The 12,159-nt window shown below is 37.6% G+C and overlaps 2 protein-coding genes and 1 long non-coding RNA gene across 5 annotated transcripts; 2 read left to right on the plus strand and 1 right to left on the minus strand.

Moving 5' to 3' along the window:
- The first annotated feature begins 158 nt into the window (after positions 1 to 158).
- LOC103435979 (protein XRI1) lies at positions 159 to 3,873 on the plus strand. Of its 2 annotated transcripts, none has more exons than XM_029102495.2 (9): positions 159 to 540; positions 1,434 to 1,489; positions 1,583 to 1,705; positions 1,827 to 1,966; positions 2,379 to 2,442; positions 2,527 to 2,629; positions 2,725 to 2,765; positions 2,874 to 2,957; positions 3,203 to 3,873. In XM_029102495.2, exons 1-9 carry the CDS (start codon positions 521 to 523, stop codon positions 3,475 to 3,477), a joined length of 906 nt encoding a protein of 301 aa, XP_028958328.1. In that variant the 5' UTR covers positions 159 to 520; the 3' UTR covers positions 3,478 to 3,873. The 2 variants fall into 2 exon arrangements, with proteins under 2 accessions (XP_028958328.1, XP_028958329.1); XM_029102496.2 differs by having other exon boundaries at positions 173 to 540; positions 2,554 to 2,629.
- Positions 3,874 to 6,034: 2,161 nt separating this feature from the next.
- Positions 6,035 to 9,707, plus strand: LOC103409175 (purple acid phosphatase 15-like). The gene is made up of 7 exons (XM_008347983.4): positions 6,035 to 6,443; positions 6,827 to 7,018; positions 7,185 to 7,518; positions 7,622 to 7,839; positions 7,955 to 8,145; positions 8,573 to 8,863; positions 9,307 to 9,707. Exons 1-7 carry the CDS (start codon positions 6,158 to 6,160, stop codon positions 9,448 to 9,450), a joined length of 1,656 nt encoding a protein of 551 aa, XP_008346205.3. The 5' UTR covers positions 6,035 to 6,157; the 3' UTR covers positions 9,451 to 9,707.
- Positions 9,708 to 10,716: 1,009 nt separating this feature from the next.
- Positions 10,717 to 12,041, minus strand: LOC103409174 (uncharacterized). 2 transcript variants are annotated; one of them, XR_011580587.1, is made up of 2 exons: positions 11,750 to 12,041; positions 10,717 to 11,657 (listed from the first exon to the last, which is right to left on the minus strand). It is a non-coding gene; the product is annotated as an uncharacterized lncRNA (long non-coding RNA). The 2 variants fall into 2 exon arrangements; XR_011580588.1 differs by having other exon boundaries at positions 10,789 to 11,653; positions 11,750 to 11,897.
- Positions 12,042 to 12,159: the final 118 nt, after the last annotated feature.

The following is a 12,159-nucleotide window of genomic DNA, read 5'->3' on the forward strand; positions in this document are numbered from 1 at the left end:
GACCATAATAATTTAAAACAAATACTGAAAAATAGTAGTCAATGAGGCAAATTAAGAAAAAAACTGAAAATAAATATTTAGGAAGGCTAATCCCACGAGTAACGGACTTGGCGGGTCCACTAGAGTAAAAGCGTGCTCTGTGATATTTCCATGTCTATATATCAAAACTTCCATATACAAGAGAGAGAGGAGGAGGAGGAGAGAGAAAGACAGTCTCTAGAGAGAGAAGCTTGCCCGGTTATTACTTCGTCCCCCCAGACAGAAATCACGCATCTCAAGCAGTCACAGAGAGTGAATAATGCAAATATATATACTCGGCAAATCGGTCTCTCTTTAACGGCTACTTTTGGTGAGAGAAGTTGAAGAGAAAGAGAGAGAGAGAGAGAGAGAGAGAGAGAGAGAGAGAGAGAGTGTGTGTGTGTGTGTGTGTGTGTGGAGAGAAAGCAAGAGGGTCTGGCATTTGGGCGACGACGGTTGAGTTGCTGCTGCTGCTGCTACTGCTACTGTTGCTGTTCCATAGATGGATTACAATAATGATAAGTAAATATAAATACCCCTTCTTTCTGTCGTTTTGGCTTCTGGGTTCTTTCGGATGTGGGTTTTTATGTGATTAAAGTGTTGATTTTTTTTGTGGGTTTTGGGATTGTTGTGGCAATGTAGGCGGGGATTTCGATTTGGGGGATTGGATGGTGGTTCTGTGAATTGGGTTTGCTTCAATTTTTCAGATTGGGTTTTTAATTATTTGGAGAGGTTGTGATTTATTTGGGACTTTATGGCTGAGGATGATGTGGGCTCTCTGATTTTACTTGGTGGGTCATTGTTTTATGCTTTTAGCTTAATTTTTTGTACTGTATGGCTTAAAGCAAAATCCCCAAATGCGGATTATCAGATTCTGCTAGTATATATATCTGTCTTTATACTTCCAGATCCTTATTGCATAAGCATCCCTCTATTGATACAAGTTTAGCATCCTAGAAGTGGATCATTTGTTTCTTTAGTAGTCTTTTTTTTCGTGTTTACGGTCTTTTTCTCACTTGGGGAAAGATACATTTGTTTGGTTTTACTTGTAGGTTATGCTGCTTATTGTGTGGGTACAATTCCATTCTGCTTGTTTTCGATTGGCAGCTTCGTTGGTTACATTGATCTTTTAGTTACTGATTTGTTTCATTCCAGCTATGTTGAACCCACCAGCGTCAAGAGAAATTGAAAAACAAGAAAATATTCAAAATGTAAATTCTGGAAGAAATTAACTATATAAGCTGCATATGCAGCCTTGGAGCCTGAGCTTATCATTTACATTGTTTAAATGTCCACTGTGGCTCATTCTTGAGATGGTTGCAGTTTTGTGGTTTTCATTTCAGTAACCTGAAGTATATTAGGACTTATTTCTGACATCATTTTAATTTCCTTTCTACTGTGTGAAATGACGATAGTGAGCACTGGAATTGGAGAAGGAATAATCAGCTTACCCAAAAGGACTCCAACCATGGTATGTTCTCGCCGCAGTTCGTAATTTGTTAATAATATTGTTATACAAGGATGAAGTTAGTGATTTCTTGCTTGGTACTATTCTTTTGAGCAGACATGTCTGAATGCATGTGGAAGGGAGTGCCACAGAACGAAGAAGACATTTCCTACATGTTCGATGATGAAACAACACCAGTTAAGGCTTGTGGAGATTTGGCATATCATGTTAACTTCAGAGGTTAGGCTTCCTTGTTATTTTCCCTCCTCATTGTTCTTTGGCATTTTCTTGCTTTTCGTGTATCTGCAATTCAGGAACACTGCCCTTTTATGTTGTTTAATATCAAACAAGTGGATTTCAGATGATAGGAGCAAGGAACCAGAACCAGAAGAACAGTCCTTCTCGCAAATAAAGAGGCGCAGGATGCTACAATTTGACACTCAAGATTTAGATCCTTCCCTTTCATGTGACGAGTTGTCATCTTCATTCTTGAATACAAATGTATGTGCTTTCTTGTCCGAATTATCACATCTATTGGGAACGTTGTATTGTTCTTAGGCTGCGTGCCAAACTGCTATTCAATTTGTGGCATGACGGTACATATTCTTTTCTATCCCAATGCTACTGCATTGCAATGGTGATTTGGGTGTTCAGTAGAAAGATGGCTTTTGCATTATATTTGCCACCCATTTGAAGTAGGCATGTCAAATTGGTGTGCTGCACATGTTACAGGGTTGCAGTTTCTCTAGTAGTCTAGCTCTGGGTTTTGTGTTGATAAGGGAGTTTCAAGTTGTATTTTTTGCCCTGGAAGTCAGAATTTGAAAGACTTGGAACTTAAGTTTTTCCTTGGAGACACAGCATATTACATGTGCCATGTATTTTTCGTAGCCTAATTTTTGTGCTTTATATTTAGGAGAGGTTGGATTCAATTGAAGAGGCTTTTTCTGAAGCATCGCAATGGGTATCAGGGTTTGCAGGTTTGTCTCTTCCAAAATATGTCTTCCTAAATTTACTTGAACATTTACGCCTAGGATTTCTGATAATCATATTATTTATGTTAGGAAATTCTTCTTCATCTTGCTTTGAAGGCCTCGATCAGTCACCTGATGAGTGGATTGCTGAATGCTTCAACAATACCGATATGCATTTCAGCCCTGATGAGTTGTATGCTTCTGGAAGCTCTCTCTATATATATTTTTTTTTTGTAAAATCATTTAGTAATGTACAATAATCTGATTGCTTTATTATTTGATACTCAGGAATTTCGCTGGGGCATCAGATGTTCAGCTTGACATTACAAGTAAATTACATTTGGTTCTTTCCATTATATTTGTACTTTTGCCTTTGTTCCTTTATAACCTTATCCCTCAATTAATTCTAAGCATACAAGTTCAATTTTCTGTTGCAGAGTTATGTGACCTCCGACCTGAGCATGAAGTGAATGTGGTTCAACAACGAATTACCCGAACGCCTCAAAATGTTATTTTTAAAGGTACTGTCATGTTCGTGACATTTTTTGTTTCCTGTATCCAATGTTCTCTTTATCAGCTTCCCGTCCTTCCTCAAAGTTATCCTACTTATAGAAATGTCTCTCTCTCTCTCTCTCTCTCTCTCTACACCCCCACCCACCCATCCACACACACATACCAGGATTCTTTGCCTGGATCATCACAAACTATGCTCTCAAACTTTTGAAATGAAAATTCAATCCTCTAGGTTCTCTGTTTGTATGCATAGGTAGGAAGTCTTACATTCGGACTCCCACTAAGTTGGCTACTTCTGTGGCATATCCATTTGCCTTCATTAAACCCTCTGGTGCCCATGGAGATGTAACTCTGAAGGACATAAACCAGCGGATCCGCACTCCACCACCTTCAAAAGCAAAGCAAAAACAGGAAGAACCTGCAGCTTACCCTACTTCGGCCTTTTCAGGGAAGCCTGTCGTTGGAAAAACTAAAATCCGCACTGAAGGAGGGAAAGGCAGCATTACAATTATGAGAACCAAAGGCTAAGAGGCAGTACAGAAGCGGCACTCCAAACTTCCCTTCTCGCTGCCCTTCTGTTTTCCCTATCTTTTGGGATGAATTTTTCCTGTAATATTCTAGGGCAGTCAGGTACAGAAGTTAACTTCATTTTTTTTTCTCTTGGAGTTGTTCTCGGAAATTATAAATCACGGCAAAGTGTTTATGTTTCCAAGTGTCTCTAGCTGTCAAATAGTAGCGGTTCTATACATTGTATGACTGAGAATCTCAAAAGTCTACTAGGTACTCGTTTATTTCGGTTTCTCAAAAACCTTGGTAATCCTTTCAGGAACATAATATGCATAACTTTGTGTATTTTGATTTATGTCTGAATTTGAAAGGTGTATTTAAGATGAAATGAGAAATGTAGACTTTATCTGGTTTGCATGTTCATTTCTCCTAAACCTATCTCGTTTGCATGTTCATTTCTCCTAAACCTCTCTTTGTAGTTTTCATAGTATTTATGCCTTGCGTATACAGGCGGAGATTCTTCTATCCCCGTCTGTATATTTCTCTCCCCTTGTCACAAGAGAGATATGTGAGAGATAGACAGAAGGAGATATACATCCCGCTTACAAGGGCCTCAGAGACATCTCACTTGGTCTCCTTGGGGAATTAAAACAAAGAGGGTAGAGCATGCTTGCTTGTGGCAGGCTTTGAAGGGGAAGGGGAAAAGGCAAGGCATTGTTGAAAGTTGAACCTTGAAAGCAGGCATCCAACCACAGTGGTGTGCTGTATCAACTTCACAAGCTTAAATGGGTTAAAAGCTTTCAGGTGATTAACTTTACAATTAGGGCTAATTGCTCTACTTAATTAGCCAAAAAGCAAAGAAGGATAAAGGAAGAAAAAAAAGAGAAGTGGTTAGCACTTGGCACCCACATGCTGGCAGATACTTTTGTGAATTTTTGAAAATGAGGGTGGAATTTTGCCTAACTTTGACCAAAACCAGTCAATGAAAAAAAGTTATCAGTCCATGGATATGATTACCATTGGATTTGAGATCTGGCTTGGATTCAAAGGCATGCAAGGTAAGATCTAACCTCAAATCTTTTGCAATTGGAAATGCATTGATGTTGGCATATCTCTTAATAATCTAGTTATGACAAAGTAAGCCAAATTTAACTAAATGGTGATTGGCTAGTACATTTCGTAATCTTATATAGCTCGAGTTGTTAAAAACATTTACATTGTTGTCGAATATTATGTGTATATGTGCGATTTTTTTCCTCTTCTATGACTTGTTTAATAATCCCAATCAGAATGAGAAGAATTGAATTGCAGAGGGATTGAATTGAAAATGAGTTGGAATGATGTGGAATCAGAATTGAATTCCTGTTGAAATTGTTTACCCAGAATTAGAGTATGAATGATGCAAATGACATGTAAGATGTTTACTTATTTACATGAATCGGAATTGAAACCAACTTAATTACTAAATTGCCTTCTTTTTAATAAATGTTTTTATTTGCTACACATATTCTCATAATATAAATTTCAACAAAGATAGTTATTTAATTAAATAATTTAACAATATTTAATCAAATATTGGTACAAAAGTTGGATTTTTTATGGGCTTCATTTCGAAGAATCCAATATAATCTCAATCTTAAGAATCTAATTTTGGAAGTTTAAAATATGATTTCTCATTTTGGGTGGGACGTATATATATTTTTATCCTCCAAGTGTTGATTTACACTTGAACCACTTTGAATGACTACAATTCCTATTTCTCTTATTTCATTCCCCTCACGTAAACACGCCACTAATATATTTTGTATAAGCCGTTAATTAGAACTGTAACCAAATTAAGCCCAACACAAAAGAAACGTAGTCTATAAATTCCAGCCCATGTTGATAACCAACCTTCAAGCCCAACCCTATATCACAATCCATAAATGTCAAAATTGTGTTCAACCTTTTTGAGTTTAGTTGAATTTTTGAAAGCATATTCTCCCAACCAAAAAGAAAATTGGTGGCTCTCAACAACAAAAACACTTTTTTTTTGGGTAATTTCGACACATTTATATGGAGTCCAACCAAAAAAATTACATAGAGAAAGACATGGTGACTGATAATTTAGAATTTTTTTTTATCTTGAAATACATTGGGTTCAAATCACATAGATGATTTATCTAAAGACAACATTTATTAGCACATCTCACAAAATTCCGTGACTGTTTTTAAGGTTTTATGTCACATGTATTTCTCATCGAAATATAAAAGATGGTTTTATACATACACATTTTTTTATTTCTTATACATTCTATCTCTGATTTTCTTTAATTTATTCAATCTACCGGTTAGAAATTGATATTGATGTATGAAAAGTAAAATTTCAACTGTTGATTCATAAAAACAAAACATAGAAAATGCAAAATTTCCGTTCATTTGAATCAAATTCATGGCGAGAATTGTCCAAATCAAAAAACTCTATTAAAACTTCCTTGTCAACTTAACCCGTCTCAACATGTCCCATCACAAAGTAACAACCGCCGCCCTATTGTCCCAACCAGGACATCTGGGATTGCGTGGGACAGAAACCTCCCCACCACGTCACCATGAGAATCCAGAAATATTCCTTTATTCCATATTCTTTATACCTTCCCCTCTATATCTTCGCGCTCTAAAGGCGGATGAGACCTAAAGCAAGGCGTCTTCTTCCCCAACAGAAATGGCATTTTCTCCGTGCTCCTCCGTTCCTGCAGTTGCTGCGATAACGTGTTTGATTGCGGTGGTTGTTGGTTGTTATTGTCCCGTTGAGGCCCGTATCCCGACCACCTTGGACGGCCCGTTCCAGCCCCTCACCGTCCCATTTGATCCCAGCTTGCGCGGCAACGCCGTCGATTTGCCTGATGATGATCACCGGGTCCGTCGCCGGGTTAAAGGGTTTGAGCCCGAGCAGATTTCCGTCTCCCTCTCCGCCGATTACGACTCCGTTTGGATCTCCTGGATAACAGGTTTTTTTTTTTTTTGGTGTTGGTGTTTAAAAGCTTTTATGCAAATAGAATTTTAGGATTTGAGAATTGGGATTTTTCAGTTTTTGGTTTTGGTTAATTGGGGCCTATTTGAAACTGCTTCTGGAAGAAAGCGCAATTAAAAGTGCTCCCGATGATATTTGACATAAAAATTTGAAATGTTTTTGGATGATAGAGGCAGTTTCTGGGTTGTTGTTTTTCTAATAAAAGCGCTTATGAGCAGAAGTACTTCCTATAGAAGTAGTCCCATACAGGGCCCGGGTTTATTAGTTGAAGCGTTAAGCTTTTTTGCAATTGAGAATTGGGGTTTATCATTTTTTGGGTTTGGCCTATTGGGTTTGATTTTTCATGGATTGTTGTTGCAGGGGAGTATCAGATTGGAGACAACATAATGCCATTGGACCCCAAAAGTGTGCAAAGCGTTGTTCAATATGGGGAGATGGGGTATCCACCAACAAATGAAGCCTCAGGATATTCTCTTGTTTACAATCAGCTCTACCCTTTTGAAGGCCTCCAAAATTACACTTCCGGAATCATCCACCATGTTCGTCTCACAGGTTTGATTTGATTCGCTTCTTCGTTTGCTTCAAAGTATCAATGGAGAATTAATTAAAAAGTTGGGGTCGACTGAAATGAATGGACTTTTAACTTCCCCAAACATAAGTTGTGATGGAAATGTGATTCTTCTGATGAGTTGGTGATTTAATTCCTGTTTCGATGTAGGGTTGAAACCGAATACAGTGTATTTTTATCAATGCGGGGATCCTTCTATACCTGCAATGAGTGAAATCCACCATTTCAGGACCATGCCAGTTACTGGTCCTCGGAGCTACCCGGAGAGAATAGCAGTTGTGGGAGACCTTGGCCTTACTTACAACACAACTGCCACAATACGTCACTTGACAAGTAACAACCCTGATCTTGTTCTATTGATTGGTGATGTTACATATGCAAACCTCTACCTGACAAATGGAACTGGATCTGACTGTTATTCTTGCTCATTTCCAAACTCTCCGATACATGAGACCTATCAGCCTAGATGGGATTACTGGGGAAGGTAAAAACTTAAACTGCTTTATTTCTATTGCACACAGCAGCTGCTGCAAAGTATGGCATAGAACTTGTTTTCTTATGTTGTCATTGCTGGGTAATTTGTGTAGGTATATGCAGAGTTTAGTTTCCAAAGTTCCAATAATGGTGGTCGAAGGGAACCATGAAATAGAAGAACAGGCTGAAAATAAGACATTTGAGGCTTATAGCTCTCGGTTTGCATTCCCATCTGAAGAAAGCGGATCCTCGTCCACATTCTACTACTCATTTAATGCAGGGGGGATTCATTTTATAATGATTGGAGCCTACACTGATTTTAGCAAATCAGGTAATAAAAGTGTGCATAACTTGAGCTTATGTTTTGCCTCAACATCCCTTTTTTTTTTTTTTTTGCATTTTCTTTTCCTTTATGAAGCTTAGTTTTATTGTTTCTGTCCCTGCAGGGAAGCAATACAAGTGGCTGGAGCAAGATTTGGCTAATGTGGACAGATCCATAACTCCATGGCTGGTAGCTACTTGGCATCCACCCTGGTATAGTACCTATGAGGCCCATTATAGAGAGGCAGAATGTATGAGGATGGAAATGGAAGAGCTACTGTACTCCTATGGCGTTGATATAGTGTTTAGTGGACATGTAAGTATTATTGCCACAATCTTTGATTGGTAACAGGTTTCTTTCTTATAGTCCGAAACTTTGGTGAGAAGTGGTTTAAGGGCCCTTCCATTGAGTCTTTCATTTATACCAGATAGTGATAGAAAGTTGGAAAAAGCTGCATTTTATGCTTTTAGCTTGTGTAAACAAAGTTAATGTGAAATTAAACAGTCATTGGTTCCCAGGTTACTGAAATGTAAAACAAACTTGTTTTAAATGCAATGACCAGCAATGACCTTATCTTGAAACTAGTTTCACCGCATTACCATTTGGTTCCGATCCAAGCATGTTTTTATTAAGTTGTCCTTCGTGTCTATGAATGATGAATTAATTTTCCCCATTGTAACTAAATGTCTTTTTGCTTTAAAGTTCACTGAATGTTGTTCTGTTTTCTTGAATAAAACAACAGGTTCATGCCTACGAGAGGTCGAATCGAGTTTATGATTACAACTTAGATCCCTGTGGTCCTGTATATCTCACCGTTGGTGATGGGGGTAATCGAGAGAAGATGGCAGTTCATCATGCTGATGAACCTGGTCATTGCCCAGAGCCATTAACTACTCCTGATGAACACCTAGGTGCGGGTGCCTTTTGTGCAATGAACTTTACCTCTGGCCCAGCGGCAGGTAAATTTTGTTGGGATCGGCAACCGGATTACAGTGCTTTCAGAGAAAGCAGCTTTGGCCATGGAATCCTTGAGGTACTCCTTTTTTCGGTGTTTCTGTTTGGGAAAAGTGCAGTTGAATAATGCATTCAATTTTCTATAAATGCCATGCTTTAATTTGTATGACCCTACATATGATACAACTTGAAAGTATGGAAAGAAATATGACAGTCAATGAGTATATAAAAACCACACATTATATAATTTTGCTTAGCCATTCAAGATCTCTTCACTCAGTAAATAGGAAGTTGAAATTCTTTTTATCGTTCAATTGCAACGTCACGATCAAATCACTCAGCTCAGTTTAACCTGAGTTCTTGAAGATCCTGTGACTGACTAGAATATCCTCGTTGCGTTTTGTGTAGCTAACATACAGGCCTAGGCTGCAGTCTGCAGAGAATGTATATACTAGAATGACAGCTCAGTTTAACCACCTGGATTACATTCTAACCGTGGGATTCAATGTGCATAACTTGCAGGTGAAGAATGAGACTTGGGCTTTATGGACATGGTACCGGAACCAGGACTCTGACGATAAAATTGGAGATCAAATTTACATAGTGAGGCAACCAGATAAGTGCCGCTCCCGCTACATGTTGACGAGTTGGATTGCTGAGCTCTAATTCTCACTGCTTCCCGCTGGGAAATTTATTCTTAACATCTTAAATCAGTTGACCATTATTATCCAGATAGGAATAGGACGGAAGGTGCAGAATGAGAGCAAGCAGGAGCAGAAGAAGAGCAACTCGGCAAATGTTGTATGTGAATGGTAAAATCTGATTTATACGTCTTCATTGTAACTTGAAACAGTTTCTGAAGATATCCTCCCTCAATCAATTTATACAACAATAAAAGCGTGTAAAATTGGTTTTTGGAGCAATTTCGGATACCAATTCTAAACTAATTGGCGTATTGTTGTTGACAAATTGTATGCTCTTCTCTCCAAGAGAAAAAGTTGGGTCATATGTTTTAAGAAAATAAGCCTAAAGAAAAAAACACATAAAATTAGTAAATTGTTGAATAAATTTGGATCTTGGCTGTTTTGTTGAAGGAAAAAAGTGAACTTTATCTGAAAAACTGGAAGCTAAGCTATGATCAGAGCAAGGCAGATGGCGGTCCAAACAGACCCTAAATCCGAATCGAATGAAGTATATATAAATGCAACCAAAATAGCCCAACATTTTATAAACAAACATCAGAACGCAGAAAATGAATTACCCAAAAATTTATAGACAAAGATCAAAACTCACAACCACATTCACTTAAAAATGCACAAAAAAAAAAAAAAAAAAACAAAACAAAACCAATTGCAAATTATACGAAGAATTTTACAAAATCATGAATTTTTTTTTTATTGAAATGCAAAAATTTGAAGCATATGTTTACATGTAATAGACCCCTCCACTTTCTTTTCTGGGGAGACTTTAGAGGGAGTTCTAAGGGTTGTTCCTTCTATACATTGAAATTCTGAAATATACAAAAAAATAACATCCATTGAGAACAACATATTAGAAGAAGCCATATACATTTATTACTAGCCTCTTGCCACATGCGTGTATACGCATGTGGCAATTGACATTTTTATATATTTTTTATTTAAATAATTAATTTACATATTTTAAAAAAACATTTAAAAAAAAAGAGAAGAAATGAATTTAAAGACGTGAAACCATCCACTAACAAGGGAGGTTTTGTTTCTGTTTTTTTTTCTATAATTTTAAATATTAAATTCATTCAAAATAAAAATATGGTTAAATACTTTAGCAACTAGCTTCTTTTTGTTCAATTGTAATTTATGAAATTCTTAAAGGGCAATTTATGGTATCTTTTCCTTTTACTTTCATCTACTTTCTCTCCTTAAATTATGGAGTGATTGAAGGCAAGATTGGTTGCGTCTTTGCCTCCTTCTCGACTTCTCTAGAAGAGAGGCTTTATCTTGTATTCTTAACAACACATCAATATATTATTCAACCAAATACACATTCAAATTTAACATATATATTTCCACACGCGCACATACACCCAGATCATTCAAGAAAAAAAATTAGGATTTGCTGAAGAAATCACTCACCAGATCCATGAAGACAGAGTCCTAGCAGGCAGTATAGGCACCAGTTCATTCAATGAAGCTGCAGTCGTTCTGCGGATTCGGTAGACAAATTTCATCCACACCAAGTTTCTAAAGGACATCCAGGATACTTTCTCAGCTCTCAAAATTGTTGTTGCCTGCCTTCCATGACCGAAACTATACTCTTCACATACATTACAGGCAAATGATATATACACTCTATCGGAATGAATGTCTCCGAGGGAATGACCCTGAATTCCTGAATTGTTGGATTCCACAAGATCACCTTACTAGAATTAGGTCGAGCAGCTAGACAAATGATGCCATCACAACGACCTACAACGCGAAATGATTGATCATCCCCAATCTCTAGGCTCATAGCAAGAGGAACATCGAAGTCCTCCGTCCCAGAAAGAGTGCTATACTTTTGCACACCGCCATCGTCATCGTCAACAGCGACATTGTCACAAGTAAGTACTGAGAATACGGATTGAGTTTCGTTATCATCGGGGTCTTCCGTAGGGACTAACATTCGCTTCAAAAAGACACGAGTGAATTGATTGTCGTGCAAGGATTTGGAGAGGTGCTTGTGTACGAAGCTGTGGTCGTTGATGAGAGCATACCACCATTTCGCGACGCGATTGAATCGCATCAGAGATTTCGAAGGCACAGTTGACAGAATTTTCACCAACAAATCTTGTCCGATTTTGGATGCGGTGTTCGTCATTTGTGCAATGTCAGGTATCGTCCTCACCCTTCTTCCTTTACGTACACACATAAAACAACACAAGAAGATAAGAAGATTCCACAATTACACATTCTCTCTGAAAAAAGAAGAAAAAGCGGAGATTTACCAGAGCCCGAGAGAGACGACGAAACATTCATATGATGATGGAGGACACACTGTCAAAAGTGTACTCGGATCGTGATGCACCACCATTTTGCGATGCGAGTATACTACCCTTTCGCGATGCACTTAGATTGCATCAGAGATTTCGAAGGAAGAGTTAAACAAAATTTTCACCAACAAATCTTGTCCAATTTTGGACGTGGTGTTCGTCCAAAATAATCCATTTGTAAACACGAACGTGGAAACAAAAAAATCTGACAAGCACGAACGTGGAAACAAAAAAATCTGACAAGCTCAGTAACATTTGAAATTTGTTTTCATTTATTAATAGAGAAATTAGATTCTTATTCTTTATTTTGTTTTTATTTTATTGATTGAAACTTTATTTCTTTTTAATTTTTGATGTAAATTCTT

The sequence above is a fragment of the Malus domestica genome, chromosome 05 (genome assembly GCF_042453785.1).
Source record: "Malus domestica chromosome 05, GDT2T_hap1".
Lineage (NCBI taxonomy): Eukaryota > Viridiplantae > Streptophyta > Magnoliopsida > Rosales > Rosaceae > Malus > Malus domestica.

Coding starts and splice junctions, on each gene's coding strand:
- LOC103409175 (XM_008347983.4), top strand. CDS start 6,158: ATGGCATTTTCTCCGTGCTCCTCCGTTCCTGCAGTTGCTGCGATAACG. Junction 7,019..7,184: donor CCACCATGTTCGTCTCACAG/GTTTGATTTGAT, acceptor GTTTCGATGTAG/GGTTGAAACCGAATACAGTG. Junction 8,864..9,306: donor TTGGCCATGGAATCCTTGAG/GTACTCCTTTTT, acceptor CATAACTTGCAG/GTGAAGAATGAGACTTGGGC.
- LOC103435979 (XM_029102495.2), top strand. CDS start 521: ATGGATTACAATAATGATAA. Junction 2,630..2,724: donor CATTTCAGCCCTGATGAGTT/GTATGCTTCTGG, acceptor TTTGATACTCAG/GAATTTCGCTGGGGCATCAG. Junction 2,958..3,202: donor TCAAAATGTTATTTTTAAAG/GTACTGTCATGT, acceptor TTGTATGCATAG/GTAGGAAGTCTTACATTCGG.